The sequence below is a fragment of the Astyanax mexicanus genome, chromosome 12, assembly GCF_023375975.1.
Source record: "Astyanax mexicanus isolate ESR-SI-001 chromosome 12, AstMex3_surface, whole genome shotgun sequence".
NCBI classification, from domain to species: domain Eukaryota; kingdom Metazoa; phylum Chordata; class Actinopteri; order Characiformes; family Acestrorhamphidae; genus Astyanax; species Astyanax mexicanus.
The window spans coordinates 39,029,078-39,046,171 of record NC_064419.1 but is presented as its reverse complement, the minus strand read 5'-3'; the positions used below and the strand labels follow the sequence as shown (position 1 = coordinate 39,046,171).

General features: G+C 39.9%; 2 protein-coding genes across 7 annotated transcripts in view; both read left to right on the top strand.

Annotated features, from left to right (window-relative positions):
* The window catches only part of dock8 (dedicator of cytokinesis 8), a 103,525-nt gene extending 100,504 nt beyond the window's left edge, over positions 1 to 3,021 (top strand). For all 3 annotated transcript variants that reach the window (XM_022671085.2, XM_007231854.4, XM_007231856.4), the window contains one exon: positions 18 to 3,021. In XM_022671085.2, coding sequence (XP_022526806.2) covers positions 18 to 69 — 52 coding nt within the window. In that variant the 3' untranslated portion in view covers positions 70 to 3,021. The remainder of the gene's footprint in view (positions 1 to 17) is intronic.
* A 4,367-nt stretch (positions 3,022 to 7,388) lies between these two features.
* The window catches only part of aopep (aminopeptidase O (putative)), a 141,549-nt gene continuing 131,843 nt past the window's right edge, over positions 7,389 to 17,094 (top strand). The window contains exons 1-5 of one of the 4 annotated variants that reach the window (XR_007441406.1): positions 7,389 to 7,781; positions 10,075 to 10,923; positions 12,036 to 12,202; positions 12,318 to 12,468; positions 13,365 to 13,706. Coding sequence is in view for 3 of the 4 variants with exons in the window: in XM_049485702.1 (XP_049341659.1) it covers positions 10,154 to 10,923; positions 12,036 to 12,202; positions 12,318 to 12,468; positions 13,365 to 13,706 (1,430 nt within the window). In the remaining variant the exon portion in view is untranslated. The remainder of the gene's footprint in view (positions 7,782 to 10,074; positions 10,924 to 12,035; positions 12,203 to 12,317; positions 12,469 to 13,364; positions 13,707 to 17,094) is intronic. The other 3 variants (XM_049485702.1, XM_049485701.1, XM_049485700.1) reach the window with 3 other exon arrangements.

Sequence of the window (17,094 nt, the reverse complement as noted above, 5' to 3'; positions counted from 1 at the left end):
CATTTTGTTTGGAACAGGGACTCCATCAAACGGCACAGTTTCCGCCGAGCACAGGAGGAGAGTTCATGATGTCATGAGAATGGGGTCTCCAGGGGACATCGGGAGGAGAACGTTCCGTCATTCGGAGGAGAGGAACGCCGCTGATGTTTGGATGGATAGAGCTGGATTTCACCCACACAGTATTAAAGATGCTAGATCAGATCGCATATCATATCACAAATATCTTCAAAGGGATTCTAAAGGTATAGATCATTTCAGGACAGCCTTTTATATCAGCAGGAGTGGAAAAGTACTGAGAAACTGTATATAAGTGGGAAAAAATGTTGCTCATTTTGTATATGTTTTATTAATTTCCTCTGTGACTTAGTTATTGCCAGTCCTTACCTAGTAAATATGTAATTTTATCACACAATATTACCAGTGATGGGAGGGTGAAGGCTGGCTGGGCATGTGTTTCATTTAAATGCAACATCTCTGGACAGCTCAACACACTTGGAGGAGAATGCTAACCCTATTAGCCTATTCTGTTACATCAGCTGTCAGATTTTGCACTGGTTAACAGTGTGCCAAGTGACAGAGGGAGGGTGATGGCTATCCCACTTTTCCAGAGAGAAGAGAACAAGGCCAATTATGTAAATTTTGGATGGCAGTGGAATCACTGTAGATCTAACTTACTTAGTTAAAAGTGGAATTATCAGGTCTATAATCAGGTCTTTAATTATCAGGAGACCGCCAGTTCAAATTCTATCCATGTAGCTAGCCATCAGCTGCCGGAGCCCTGAGAGAGCACAATTGGCCTTGCTCTCTCTGGGTAGATAGATGTCTCTCTCTCCCCACATCACTACAAAGGGTGAATTACAAAGCACAAGGCTGTATCTGTGAGCTGCTGTATTGGAACCCGAGTCGCTGCACTTTCCTCCGAGTGTGCTGTAATGCTACTCTGCAATGCTAAATTAGCAGCAGTACAAAAAGAGGAGGTGGCTGACTTCACATGTATCAGAGGAGGCATGTGCTAGTCTTCACCCTCCTTGTGCTGGAACATCACTAGTGATATGGGGAGTCCTAATGTGTGGGTTGGGTAATTGGCCATGAATATTTGGGATAAAATGGGGAACAAAAATTAAATAAAATTAAAATAAAAGTAACATCATTTTAGCACACTTGAGGGGAAAAAGATTCATTTGTTGAATAGTGTGTGATGTGGGACAACTACTGCCAGGCAATACTAGTCATTACTCGGAAAATAGTAAAAAATATGTTTTTTTTTTTATTAAAAGTGTTTAATTTCAATAATATTTGAGGAAAGGACAAATATAATAATAATACCCCAATACAGTAATGAGTACAGTCACACTCAAGTATTTTCCACCCCTGAGCGTCATGATTTAGTCCATGTATGGTCCTTGTATGGTTGTGCCATTGCAGATTTTCTGGATGTGATTTCAGCAGGTTGATACTTTGGTAACTGGTATATTAACTAACTATCAATTAAATTAGTCACATGTACCACATGAGCTTAAACTGAGGTTTTTCACCCTGTATCAACCACATTATTACATATTTTGTTCTTCTTCAAATATGGCATGAAATCATGTAACTGTATACAGTCTTATGCAAATGTTGGGACATCCTCAGCCAAATAACACATTTTATTTTTTATATTAAAGAAGAACTCCAGTGTAAAATTTGACCTTTGGTGTAATAAAACATGAGTACTAACCTTTGTTGAATAGCCCACCTTCGCTCTCCCGCAGCTTTCCAAGATCCAGTAATTTTGTGCTTTTTGCCCAGCACTTTGGGCACTTTGGGGCATATATAGATAAATCTATCTTTATATAGCTAGATAAATCGTTTTTACATCTCATTGGTAGAATCCGGAAAGCCCTGCCATTTAAAACGAGCCATTAAAAACTTTAAAAGTGCATAAGAAGCTTATTAAAAGCCACTGTAGATGCCCAAAGTGCCCGTTGTAAAGAGTGCTGGGCAAAAAGCACAAAATTACTGGATCTTGAACAGCTGCGGGAGAGCGGAGGTGGGCTATTCAACAAAGGTTAGTACTCTTTATTATGTTTTACTACACCAAAAGTCAAGTTAGTTTTCCTTTAAGTAAAAACACAGTCACTGTAGCTAATTAAATGTGAAATACAATATTTTGTACAGTTGCCATAACCCATGGTTAGGTTTCACCACAAGAGTTGGTCATGTTAAGAGTGCCCAAACCTTTGCATCAGACTGTATTTTCAGTCTGTTTTTTTTTTTTTTCAGATAATTTCATGTATTTCTCTGTTGAAACAGCATTTCATGAGGGAACATACCGTTAATAACCGTCTGAATTTCTGTGTTTGATTGAGGACTTTCCATTTGGACCCGATGTAATACAAGAAAGATCCTCTATATATGTATTTTGGCTGCAATAACGGACTATATATATAGAGATATATATTTGAACAGAGATATATGAAATAGATGTATATATGTTTTGCTTTATTTATAGAGACTTTTACTTACCATATGCTCACTGGTTACGAGGCACTGGCTATGAGGCACTAAGAGACATGTCCGTATGACTAATCCCATCCGAATGAGTCAATAAGACAAATAAAAGTCATTATCATTGGAACAACAAGATCAAGCACAGTGTCTGAAATATCAAATGTTGATAATGGACGTTTTTGATGTTTTGTTATTTTATTTTGTTTTATAGAAACTTCTATAGAACTTTTTAGCTGAATGTTTTGGTATATTTTTTATTGTGCCTAATAATAAAGAAATTATTTACTTTTCTCATTACATCACAGACTACAGAAGTATTCTGTTTAGCTAAAAAAAAAAAACAACATCACATCTGTCAGTCTGTTACACACCTTGCTGCTCTTAACACTGTGAGAACTGTGCAGTTTTTAAGATCACTAGATGTTTCCTGTCGCCAAGGTCTCATTAAAAGCACACGAGTGGAAATAGATTTATTTTTTATTATAGCAATGCTGTGCACATGAGTCCAATAAACTTTTAATAGTTAAAGCTCTGTTTGTGTCAGTCATTCAGAATGGTCTAGACCTGCAAAAAGAGCTGAAACACTGACCTGCTGAACAGTCCTGCTGAAGATCGGCTCTTTTTGGATGGGTCAGGATCAAGATAATGTTCATTTTGCATCCTCTGCATAGTTGTTTTAATTTCAGTTTTAGTGTACACACACTGTATAAGAACATACATTTCAAGGTTTACTCTGAGTGGGGGCCATGGCATGTTTGAAGTGTTGCCTGGTTAAATAAAATGCTGTATATATATACGTATATATATATATATATATATATATATATATATATATATATATATATATATATATACATATACACTGCTCAAAAAAATAAAGGGAACACTCAAATAACACAATAAAACTCCAAGTAAATCAAACTTCTGTGAAATTAAATTGTCCACTTAGGAAGCAACACTGATTGACAATCAATTTCACCTGCTGTTGTGCAAATGGAATAGACAACAGGTGGAAATTATTGGCAATTAGCAAGACACACTCAATAAAGGAGTGGTTCTGCAGGTGGGGACCACAGACCACTTCTCAGAACCTATGCTGTCTGGCTGATGTTTTGGTCAGTTTTGAATGTTGGTGGTGCTTTCACACTCGTGGTAGCATGAGACGGACTCTACAACCCCCACAAGTGGCTCAGGTAGTGCAGCTCATCCAGAATGGCACATCAATGCGAGCTGTGGCAAGAAGGTTTGCTGTGTGTGTCAGCGTAGTGTCCAGAGGCTGGAGGTGCTACCAGGAGACAGGCCAGTACACCAGGAGACTTGGAGGAGGCCATAGGAGGGCAACAACCAAGCAGCAGGACCGCTACCTCCGCCTTTGTGCAAGAAGGAACAGGAGGAGCACTGCCAGAGCCCTGCAAAATGACCTCCAGCAGGCCACAAATGTGCATGTGTCTGCACAAACGGTTAGAAACTGACTCCATGAGGATGGTATGAGGGTCCGACGTCCACAGATGGGGGTTGTGCTCACAGCCCAACACCGTGCAGGACGCTTGGCATTTGCCAGAGAACACCAGGATTGGCAAATTCGCCACTGGCGCCTTGTGCTCTTCACAGATGAAAGCAGGTTCACACTGAGCACATGACAGACGTGACAGAGTCTGGAGACGCCGTGGAGAGCGGTCTGCTGCCTGCAACATCCTTCAGCATGACCGGTTTGGCAGTGGGTCAGTAATGGTGTGGGGTGGCATTTCTTTGGAGGGCCGCACAGCCCTCCATGTGCTCACCAGAGGTAGCCTGACTGCCATTAGGTACCGAGATGAGATCCTCAGACCCCTTGTGAGACTGTATGCTGGTGCGGTTGGCCCTGGGTTCCTCCTAATGCAGGACAATGCTAGACCTCATGTGGCTGGAGTGTGTCAGCAGTTCCTGCAAGATGAAGGCATTGAAGCTATGGACTGGCCCGCCCGTTCCCCAGACCTGAATCCGATTGAGCACATCTGGGACATCATGTCTCGCTCCATCCACCAACGTCACGTTGCACCACAGACTGTCCAGGAGTTGGCGGATGCTTTAGTCCAGGTCTGGGAGGAGATCCCTCAGGAGACCATCCGCCACCTCATCAGGAGCATGCCCAGGCGTTGTAGGGAGGTCATACAGGCACGTGTAGGCCACACACAATACTGAGCCTCATTTTGACTTGTTTTAAGGACATTACATTAAAGTTGGATCAGCCTGTAGTGTGTTTTTTCACTTTAATTTTGTGTGTGGCTCCAAATCCAGGCCTCCATTGGTTAATACATTTGATTTCCATTGATGATTTTTGTGTGATTTTGTTGTCAGCACATTCAACTTTGTACAGAACAAAGTATTCAATGAGAATATTTCATTCATTCAGATCTAGGATGTGTTATTTGAGTGTTCCCTTTATTTTTTTGAGCAGTGTATATACATATATATATATGACACTGATTTTTGGGTTCCCGTTAGCTGTAATTCATAATCAACAATAAAAGTTATAAATATATGTTTAAAATAGATCACGTTGTGTGTTATACATCTTTATTCAACAGTTAGTTCCGACCTCACAATCTGATTGGTTGAGAAGTGTTCTAGCCGTGCTGATATATGTGATAACATCACGGCCTTCTCACACTAAACTTGTATCACTCCGCCGACGCGTTACCGAGTAACGGCGTATACACACAGGACACCCGCAGCAGCGTTAGCTTAGCACAGGCTAGCGCTCAGCCGCGGCACGCTCGCCCGCAGCGCTGGCTCATCTTTTTAGGAAAAAATGGAAGGAACATCGCTTGGTTACTGCCGTCTGACAGCTAGAACGCTAACCAGCCAGGCTAGGCTAAGCTAAGCTAATGCTGAGCTAAAGCAAGCTACGCTAACCTAACCACAGTCCAGCCAGCTAGCTTAAACCAACACCACCCAGCAAAACAAGCAGAAATGCTCAAAAATGCGCTGTTTTCACCCGAAGACGACTCCACGGAGCAGGAGAGGAGAGTATTAGCGTTATTTCACGGTCCTAACGTTACCATCTTCGCTTATTCCCAATTTTGATTTCAAGCTAACTTTCGTGGTGTTAGTCTGTATGAACCATGCACCGTTTTGTAGTTAAAGGGGACATGAAACATTTCAGTTTGTACAAGTTTTCTAAGGGATTAAATATAATGGAATTTATTTGGGGGGGAATTTTTAAATAAAATGTTTACACACTAAATTATAATATATTTATTTTTGTTACGTTTGAGCTAGGGCGCCGCCATGTTGCCCGTGCAGCACTGGTGGCGTCACGAGGTTGGTTGGTTTAAGATCCCAGACATATAGCTAGAGGAAAAGAGCTTATTGTTTGTGGAGATTATGGATGAAGACGAAGCTGAACTAGGCTAACATGGAGAATTTGCTCAGAGATCTTTCCTCTATAAACCTGAGCAGAACTTTTCCTATGCTTTTCTGAGAGAGAGACGTTTTGGGAGTGTTTATTCTCTCTCTAAGTGGAGCCGTGCTGAAACCCTGCAGCGCGACCACAGCAGGTACTGCCATCCCGTTAACCAGTTAGTTTATATACATTTACCTATTTAACATGTAAAGTCCAGAGTTCATTAAGTCTGAATAAAACGAACATGATTTAAGTGGATATTGAAACACCAAGGCGCTGTCTGGTTGATAAACCGTTCAGTTTAGAAGTTAGAAAGCTAACTGGGTTGCTTCATCTAGTTAGCGTTAGTTAGTTAGCTAGCGTTGGCTAGCTATGGTGAGATAGCTAGAAAAGTAGCTAACGCTAGCTATGTTATCTTTAAATTGTCAGTTTATCTAGACTTTCGGTAACGGTACCTCTCGGTGCTCTGCTGGGTGAGCGCGTTGTTCTCGTTCCGTGCGGCTACAGCTGCTGCTCTCATAGTAACGTTACCCTCAGTCGGACGGTCTGTACATTCCAGCTGATCAGAGGAAAAATAAAAAACGGAGGAAAAAAGCTTCGGACTGCAGCTTATTTATCCAGCGCTAATGCTCCTGACTCAAACCCCTCTCCTTCATATAGTCCTGGTCTAGAAAGTGCTCGCTCCTAACCCCTAGCATTGCAGCTAACCGGAGGATTCTCGCGCATCAGCGCTGCGAGCCCCCGCTGAAGAATAACTAGCTGAACGAGGCGAGGTATGAAAGTGAAAGTAAATATTTCTCATTCCTCACCCTATTAAATTTCACTACTCCCAGTATTACTACACACAGGGGAAATACAAAAGTGCTCCCCCGCTCTGCATTGAGTTTTGTTTTGGATTTTATTATCTATTGAGAGATTAATTTACGGTAGACTCCTAGATTATAGTAGTGAGGCGTTCGGGAAACAACCTCGTGACGTCACTTTCAGCGCTGGGACAAGATGGCGCTGCCCTTACTTAAAAAATGACATTTAGATTGCTCATTATTTTAATTCCGCTTCACTGACAACTGCTAAACTTATCAGATTTGTTAGAGTGAAAATACATCTTGTGAAGTATACTGAATACTTGAAGTGTTTCATGTCCCCTTTAAGCTTCAGTTCTGTTACAGTTGTTGTGGAACTACTTTTTGGCGGAAGGCACAGTCTATTTAAACTGAATTTCTTAAAGTTCTTTGATTTATTTTCTTTATTCATTTTGTAAAAAAAAAAAAAAAATGTTGCATAAAAGAACACTCGACCGGATCACAGCCGTGATGTTATTCGTGATAACACACTCCCTGTCGTGTTCTATTGCTTAAATATAATGTATGAGTTTCAAATTTTATATTAATTAATTAACTGAATTACTGAAATAAAGTAACTTTTTAATGATATTCTATTTTTTTGAGATGCACCTGTATTTAATTTTTTTATTTCCCTCACTTATCCAGTATTATAAACACTGTGGATGTGAGTGTAAACTGGGGAAGGTAAATCCAGTGTGTTTATAGCTCTACTGCGTGGCGCGCGAGAGTGGCGTCACTGCGTAGTGAGCAGCGCGTGCTAGGCGGCTGCAGCAGTTGCTATAGTGTATCTGGGAGCAGCAGCGCAGCGGCGGGACTGTTTGTTTGTGGAAGCTGCTGGTTGCGTGTTTCTCTCTGTTAACTGGTTTAGCGTCCTCAGCTCAGCAGCCTGACCCTCAGTCTTTAACTCACACACGGCAGCAGAGTATCACACAGAACGGCGGGGTAACGACACGGCGGCTGCGGGCAGAAACGGAGGAGAAACAGCGGGGGAAAGTTGGGGCTAATGTTCAGCAGGTGTTGAGCTGTACACGTTCTGCTGCTGCTGGAGATACGAGGATGTAAGCAAACCGAGAACCCCCCCACACCCCGCATTTCACAACACAGAACCCCACCGAGCCCCCAAGTGTTTAATAAACTGCTCATACAGTCCGGCTGCAGCTGGAGTAACTTTACTCATGTGTGCAGATATTAGTTTATAATCACGCAGCTGAATATCGACATTTAGTAAAGTCATATTAACGCCTAGAATACATTAATATGAGTACTGAGCATTGCTGTGTGTTTCCCTATGGCTTTAAATAGGCACTAAACCTCATGATTTATGCTGACTCCACCCTCAGCTCAGTTTGGGAGGGGCACTGGGTGATGTATGGGTTTTGGGGCGGGGCAGGAGTGAGAGCTGAACAAAATATTTCTCAAGCTTAATTTTTCTCCTTCTCAGGTGTTTTTTTTCGTCTCAAATTCACAGTTCTCCTCGCGCGTTATGCACATAGACTGTGTATAGCTGTACAGAGCATCGTCTCTCAAGAGTGAAGCCACCCCAGGTCAGGCGCCCCCTGCTGTTCGGTTGCAGAAAGCTGTGTAACCCCACCCATCCCCATAGGTTTCAATGGCAAAACAGACAATTTTCACTTACAATCACATTTTTTTCTAATATACTGCAATTCGACCTCCATTATTTAAATGCAACAGCTAGTGTAACCTCTGCTTATATTGTCAAATTTTTATATTTCCACAGAATTCTTTTTTAAAACGTTATTCAGCTCTATTCAAAAAGGTGTGGTTATTGTAAAAGGGCTGGTTATGGGTGGGACCAATAACAGACCCTCAGCTCCGCTCTGCAGCTTGTGACCTCGAGGCAGCCCTCAGGGGCGGAGTTATTTAAATGAGTATGCTATTGCCTGAGTGAGGCTTTTGCGCTCGACTTTTAAAAGGGTTCGCTCCAGGGTGCTGAACCTGGGGCAGACAGTGCCAGAGAGCAGGTTGTTTGGATTTTAGCATAGCTAGTAGGGGTGGGCAATATTATATCGTATACAATATATCGTGACAGAAATATCATGATAGTAAAAATCCATATTGTGATAATAGGGATGTTCTGTCTTAAAAATAGTCTATTATTTACTGTGAAGCTTTAAGTGAATGTATTGTTTAATTGTTTTAGTTTATATGCATTTATATGCATGCATTAAATATTCTGCAATATTTTTTGCTGCATTATACTTTTTATGCTATATTATTTATTTTGCCACATTATGATTATACTGTTAAACTATTATACTATATTTCTGAAATTAACAAATTATTTCTGTTTTTTGTTCGTCGCTCTTTGAAATAAATACGTCATTCTCATTTACACAGCTTTAATTGTTTAGCGCAATTCACAACCGAAAATAATAGAAGGAATGAAAAGTAGATCTCAGTGTTATAGTTATGGAGTGCTTTCAAAGATAATTTTGTAGGTTATTTTTTAAAGATAAAGTTTTTAGGTAGCTGATGGCAAGCTACATGAACAGGATTCGAGCCAGCGATTAGGCGTGTGTCATATAGTATCGTATGCGATAATATTGCCAACATTTTTGAATATCGTGAACAATATTTAGCATGCCATAACACTCACCCCTAATTATCACATCAGGGTTCTACTTTTTAGCTGTTTTAAGCAAAATTCACAAATTTCTCATTTCCTATTAAATTTCTACTAGAAATTTATCTTTAGATTATAATTTAGATTATATCTGTCCAGTATCATTGTTTTACTTTAATCCTGGATATATGAAGATATTTGGAGTTCTGTTACAATTCTGCTAAAATTCTTGTATTTTTTTACTATCTTTATTGTTTTGTCATCTCGCCAAGAGTATGGTTATCGTGATAATACCATGAAATATCGTGATAATATTTTAGGGCCATGTCGCCCACCCCTACCAGCGATGTGTTCATAGTGGCAGCGCTTAGCACGCTGGACTATTCGGAGCCCTCTTCTGCAAATTGTGACCCTTTTCCATTCGTTTTTTTAGGCCAGTTTAAATTTTGAATATGCGTATTGTGAAAATTCACATTGAATACAGCACTTTAGCTGGCATTTACATGCTGCTTTAAGAAGTTTTTAGGCCATTTAAAAAAAAAAAACTCTTCTAATGCTAATGCTGCCAATGCTTTCTAATCACCAAACTACTCTGTGGCTCAAGGCATTTTTTGACACCCATGAAAAAAATAATCCGTCAAACAAATATGTAAATATATAAATAAATGTTTTTATTAAAATTATATTTAGCTTTTGCAAAAAAAAAAAAAAAAATCATGTTCTTTATCTGAATCTTGTTACTTAAAAGCTTATCTTTTCAATTTCAGGCTCACAAGACTGGATAATAGAGACACCAAATGCTGCACTCTGAAATAATTGCCAGTGTTTACCATGAAATGAGTCTGGATGCATACTGTAAATAATATAAATACACTGGAAAAAAAAACTGACAATCCGACGCACTCAGTGATGCAGTCTACACAACAAAATGATCTGGACCCTAATAAAGATGACCTGCCTTTACGAGCCAACACAAACCACATGCTGGTCAGGCACTATGTCCTGGACCTGACTGTAGACATACAGAGGAAGGTCATTGGTGGCAGCATTGTCCTGTTTCTAGAGCCTGGAAAAGGAGCTGCTGGACTAAAGATCTCAGAAGTTCTACAAGCTCCAGATGTTGTTGGTGTGGAAAAAGAAGCCAGCTGTTCTGCCAGTGCTACACATGTACCTGGTGATGCAGCTCAAGAAAGGGATGTGTGTAGGTGGTCATGGGATGATGAGAGTGAGGACTTCACCCTGATATTGGATTGCTGTGACCTGCTGGTGTCCAAGGTGGAGGAGGTGGATGTGTCTAATGTGCCTGAGCTTAGGAAGCTTTTAGAAGGAGGTGAATCAGATGTGATCTCCAGCCAGCAATTATCATTTATATTAATACAGAAACTAATATCTATACCTTCACACCAATGGAGACAACAGCAGGATCTATATCTCCAGTGCAGCTCTGCTCCCAGTGTCCATATTCAGGGTCTTCTCTTCCACATGGACCAGTGGAGCCTTCAAGTCAGGAAGAAAGGGGTGCGAACCCCATGTGACTTCCCTCGTATCCTCAGGATTTGTTATGAAACCAAATCTACCGGAGGCTCTGTGAGGTGGACTAAAGACCAGGATAACAGGTGAGCCCAGAGTACATCTTCATACAGTAGACATACACTCATTGATGAAATAAAATAAATAATCCACCAAGAAGAAGGCATTGTTGGAAGTGAATAAACTTTGTGTGAATGTTATAAGGATATACTTAAATGATTACAATATGAGAGTGAAAAGGATGAGAAATACAGAGACATACAGGTTCTATATGGTGTCTTGCAGCACATTTGCTTACAGATGTTGCAGCTGTGTCTGTAGATTCTGCACAGTCATAGGTTTCCAAAGCTGGCATCCCGGTTAAAGGGTCTTAATTGGCAAAGTTTGTCAACTGTGCAAAATGTCATTCAGTGCATCGTAGAGGCATGAGTCAGTGATCAGAGTGTATGATATACGGCAGGGGTCGGCAATAGGCGGCATAAATCATGAAATCATGAAACGTTTAGCCCGTGAGGTTGTTTGAACTATAATGAGCAATAGTAAAAAAAAATAATAAATAAAATGCTTCTCTGGTGAGCTTTTGTTTACATTCCTTCCCATCTCTCTGTCTCACTCAGCGCGACTTTAGTTTCCACCCGTTCTGTTTTTTTCCGCCTGTTCTTGGGCTCCCCATCTCATAATAAGGGCGTTTTCTCTCCGGCCATGTCCCAACAATTTACTAGCCAGGGCAGTTGTAGTATGTTGAACTGCGATCTTGATGACACGGGTTCGATCCTGAGGGAGGAGCGTTGTGTTTTGTTTATTTATATTTTCCTTTTTTTTCTTGGGTTTACTGTTCTGCAATTGGGTTTAACAACCCTCTGGGCTGCAGAGCACTCCATCCCATTACACTTCATTTTCCAAAGCAGATTTTTTTTTTGTGGCCCGCCACATAATGGCTTGGAAAATATCTGGCCCGCTGCGAAACTTAATTGCCGACCCCTGGTATAAGGTATTTGTGTATATAAAGTAGCAGCTGTGTTGATGCTTGAATATTGTCTTTCATTTGTCTGTTTGGCTAGAAATGGTGCACATTTGTCTTTACATTTTATTTATTACTGCAACAGGAGTATAGAAGATAATGAATTTAGATTAACCCTGTTATATCTAAAATCTAAATAACCTTATGAAAGATGTTTTACTTTTTCCACTTTTTTAGGTGCTGTGTTTACACCATGGGATCACCCATCAACAACAGAGCCCTCTTCCCATGCCAAGAACCACCAGTTGCAATGTCGACCTGGCGAGCACGAATAAAAGCCCCATGTGAATATACGGTTCTGCTAAGTGGTGAGAATCAGGCCTGCCCTATGCCCGAGGAGACAGGTTAGTTTAAAATTTAGCACGTAATTGAACAGAAATATGCAGTGCTACCAGTGTTTCCACTTAAAACTACCTCTGTTGGATGAGCTTAACTCCTGTTTCTCACTGTGTTTATCAGGTTTCTTCCAATGGGATTATTTTGTTACAATGCCAATGCCTGCCTCCACTTTTACCATAGCAGTGGGCATGTGGAGGGAAGCCAGGGAAAAGGCTTCTAATCATGAGGAAGGGATGAATGAGGATGAGGAGCCCAGTGCAAAATTAGGCTGGTATGGTTCTTCTCTTCTTTATTGTTACTCTCATTCAGTTATGAATGATATGAATATACCACCTCAATTTCTGAATCAGTTTCTCTGATTTTGCTATTTATAGGTATATGTTTGAGTAAAATTAACATTGTTGTTTTATTTTATAAACTACAGACAACATTCCAAATAAAAATATTGTCGTTTAGAGCATTTATTTGCAGGAAATGAGAAATGGCTGAAATAACAAAAAGATGCAGAGCTTTCAGACCTCAAATAAAGCAAAGAAAACAAGTTCATATTCATAAAGTTCAGAAACCAATATTTGGTGGAATAACCCTGGTTTTTAATCCCATTTTCGAATGCATCTTGGGATGTTCTCCTCCACCAGTCTTACACACTGCTTTTGGATAACTTAATGCCACTCCTGGTGCAAAAATTCAAGCAGTACAGCTTGGTTTAAAGGCTTGTGATCATCCATCTTCCTCTTGATTATATTCCAGAGGTTTTCAGTTTGGTAAAAATCAAAGAAACTCATCATTTTTAACTGGAGCTGAAGGTCACTTAGGAACTTTTAAGTTGAAGGACAGAGTGCTTTTAGGACACATCTTATAAAGGGTCTGTGACATGTCACTATGGAGGTGAGGTCCAAACTGCAGTGCCAACCAATCCATTTTTCCCAACTTTGCTGTTACATCCCTACAATATGCAGTTGCTGGTGCGTTTGCATTTTATCGTTTTAAGTACTTTATAGATTTCTGGATTGTACCAAAATGAATCACACTAAATAATGGTAATCAGACTAGAATATCCTACTTAAATAGGCCTGAAATGGACAAAGAATTACACTCCTGTTTTGTGTTGTTTTGCATAGACTTTAATGTTTGTTTATCTTCAGTATGTCTCTGTCTTTGTTGCAGCAGTAGAATGACCTGCACTGGAAGCCAGCCTACAAACCAAAGCGGCGAGAACCAGAGCTCACCATCCAGGCTGACCTCTTCTGTTAAGGAGGAAGATGAGCAGAGCTTTTGCTCCCATGTGGATTATCCATGTCGTTTTGTTAACAACACCTCTAGGATGCAGGTCATCCTACCTCATCGAGTGTTTGCCCCATTCTGTCATCTGCAGAAGGTGGAGGCCTCTGTCCTGCCTCTCCTGCCCCTCTGTCTGGCTGCTGCTCACTCTGTTCTGGGTGTTCACCCGTTCTCACGCCTGGATGTGCTCATTGTTCCTCCTGGGTTCTCCAGTCTGGGCATGGCCAGGTAAGTCCACTCACTCAGTGCTGCTCTAACACTCCCACTTTAATCTAAGAAGGGCTTGGTAATTAGATAATTAGATAATTATCAAGGTGTGTTACGGGAGGGGGGGGGCAGTACAACATGGCCAAGATTGGGTTATAGAAATATAGCAAAATACACTGTAAAATTACTTCAATACACTCATATACACTCAGCTCATTCATCAGTGTTTGAAAAGACCTGCAGACCGCTGCTTGGTACATTGCATTCAAATGTATAAATCAAATAGTAATTGATCTGTATGTGTTATATATATATATATATATATATATATATATATATATATATATATATATATATATATATATATATATATATATATATATATACTTTTTAAGAAAGAACAGGAGACAAAAAAAAAATCACACAACTGGTTAGCATAGGTCATAAAATACTGATTTCTTTCCATTTTAACTGGTTTCCAGTTATCTACAGCTCTGGAAAAAATTTAGACCACTTTAGTTTCTGAATCAGTTTCTCTGATTTTGCTGTTTGTTTGAGTAAAATGAACATTGTTTTACAGACAACAACATTTCTCCTGTCATTTACAGTATTATTTACAGCAAATGAGAAATGGCTGAAAGTACAAATAAATGCAAAGCTTTCAGAGCTCAAATAATGCAAAGAAAACAATTCAGAAATCAATATTTGGTGGAATAACCCTGTTTTTTAATCACAGTTTTCATGCATCTTGGCATGTTCTCCTCCACCAGCCTTGCACACTACTTTAGGATAACTTTATGCCTTTACTTCTGATGCACAAATTCAAGCAGTTCAGTTTGGTTTGATGGCTTGTGATCATCCATCTCCCTCTTGATTAAATTTTCAATTTGGTCAAATCAAAGAAATTAATCTTTTTAGGTGGTCTCTGTATTTATCCCCCCCCCAGATCTGAACCTACACTATATACTTAATACTATACACTGTATATGTATATGAAGTTTCTAGGATCTTTGATTTTAACAATACTTGCAGTTGTTCTTTGTTCTGAACATTTTGGAACAATAAATAAAACTAGATATGCTTATTAAAATCGATCATAATAATGATAACATATACTAACTATATGGACAACATTATTGGGACAAATGCTTAATCATTATTCCTTCTAAAAATCAAGGGAATTAAAAAAGAGCTTGTCCTGTAACTAACTGCCTCTACTATACAGGGACTGTACATTTTGGAGCATTATGTGTGAGTATTTGACTTTAAAATCAGTTTTACAAAATTGTTAGCAACGATGATCACCACCCAACTCCACCTCATTCATCCCTGATTTCCTAACTTAAATTATTAAGTAATAGGGGGCTTTAAAGCCTAATACTGCACGCTTGGCATTAGGTTTATAACCTATAGGTAGGTTCATGTTAATCTGCTCCAGGAAGTTTTATTGTATTACAAATACTATGCAAGCTGGGTGTGTGCATTTACACACCTGTGTCAGCAATGGGTGCAATTTAATGTAGCCAAATGCGTGCATTAGAAGGGGTGTCCCCAAACTTTTGGATGTACTTCATGACTATCTATCACTGCTGAATGGGTTTTTAGTTCTTTCATTACAGTACATGCAGCCTGATGTATATTACACTGCCAAGTACATGTGGCTGCTTTGAAATGAAGTCCTTTACAAGCATGCCATGACAAGTATCACGTGCATGATCTTCTGTCTGCGCTAATCCGCTTGTCTTGGCGCATACTTTCTATATTTGCTTCTCGCTTTTTCCACTGTAAAGTTAATAGGAGCGGTGGCACTCCCCACTAAATGCTCTTGGCATCAGTGGTGTCGGTTCCTTGAAAGGTCAGTGGCGCTCTGTTCAGGCCTGTTTATCAGACATCACCTCCGGTGGTTTATTAACACACTGCCCCAAGTTGTTTAGTCTACATTGCACATTGTGGAAGGCTCAGAACAGGAGGATTTGGTGGAAATCTGGCAACATTTGTTAATCGCTTGAGCTTGGGCCAGCAAATAAGTTTTCATACCTTAGGTTCAGAATAACTTGTAGATATAATGTATGTCGTAGCACACAACGAAACTTGGTTACCAATGTGATGCCTTAATCATTAAATATCAGTATATATTTTTTTATATAAACATTTTTGTTAAAGCTGATGTCGGTAAGTTTTGGGATTTGTGGCCCTCTCTGGTGAGAATGGGTAATTGCACCATGCATACGGAAGAAACATTTTAAACTGGTTGGGTATGATGTGGTCCCTTTCAAAGCGAATGAATCCGAATCCAGGTTATGTTCACTCAAAGAGAGAGAGAGAGCACTCAGTCAGAAACTTCACTTCAACTACATATTTTTTTTTGTTTTTACTATGAGTAAATGAGCTACTGAGGTCTGAGGAGTTTCCCCTTCTGAAGTCTCCATTGCTCCACCAGCAGCCCCTCACGTTCAGTAAAACTGAGCCGGATCCTCTTTTAAAGGCTCTTTACAATCACTGGTTCTTGAGATGATCTGAAGGCCATAGGTCTATAGTGGTTCACTGTGCAGACGGTGGTGTTATGTAAGTTAACAGAATGAGTTTCTTTTGTTCCCAGTCTCTTCCACTGTGTTATAAAGTCACTGACAGTTGTTGAGTAGTGAGAAAATTTCACGATTGGACTTTCACGATGCACAGGCGCTGCATAATATCACGGTACCATATTTGCTTCTCTGGAATTCACTAAGCACCTGAGAGTGACCCATTCTTTCACTGGTGTTTGTAAAAGCATTTTTTAATTCACATGTAGCTATAAAAGCGAATGGAAGCTGAGTTTAATAATTTAAAAGGGTGAACAAATACATTTGGCAATGTATAGAATATCGTATCAACTGAAAATAAGACTTTTTGGCAGTATTGTCAGTAATTTCAGTATGTTTATACCTACAGTTGTGGTCAAAAGTTTACATACACTTGTAAAAAAACATAATGTTATGGCTGTCTTGAGTTTTCAATAAGTTCTACAACTCTTATTTTTCTGTGATAGAGTGATCGGAACACATACATGTTTGTCACAAAAAACAGTCATAAAATTTGGTTCTTTCATAAATTTATTATGGGTCTGCTGAAAATGTCACCAAATCTGCTGGGTCAAAAATATACATACAGCAACATTAGTATTTGGTTACATGTCCCTTGGCCATTTTCACGGCAACTAGGCGCTTTTGGTAGCCATCCACAAGCTCCTGGCAAGCTTCAGGTCGAATGTTTGACCACTCTTCTTGACAGAATTGGTGCAGTTCAGCTAAATGTGATGGTTTTCTTGCATGAACCCGTTTCTTTAGCACTGTCCACATGTTCTCAATGGGGTTTAAGTCAGGACTTAGGGAAGGCCATTCTAAAACCTTAATTCTAGCCTGGTTTAGCC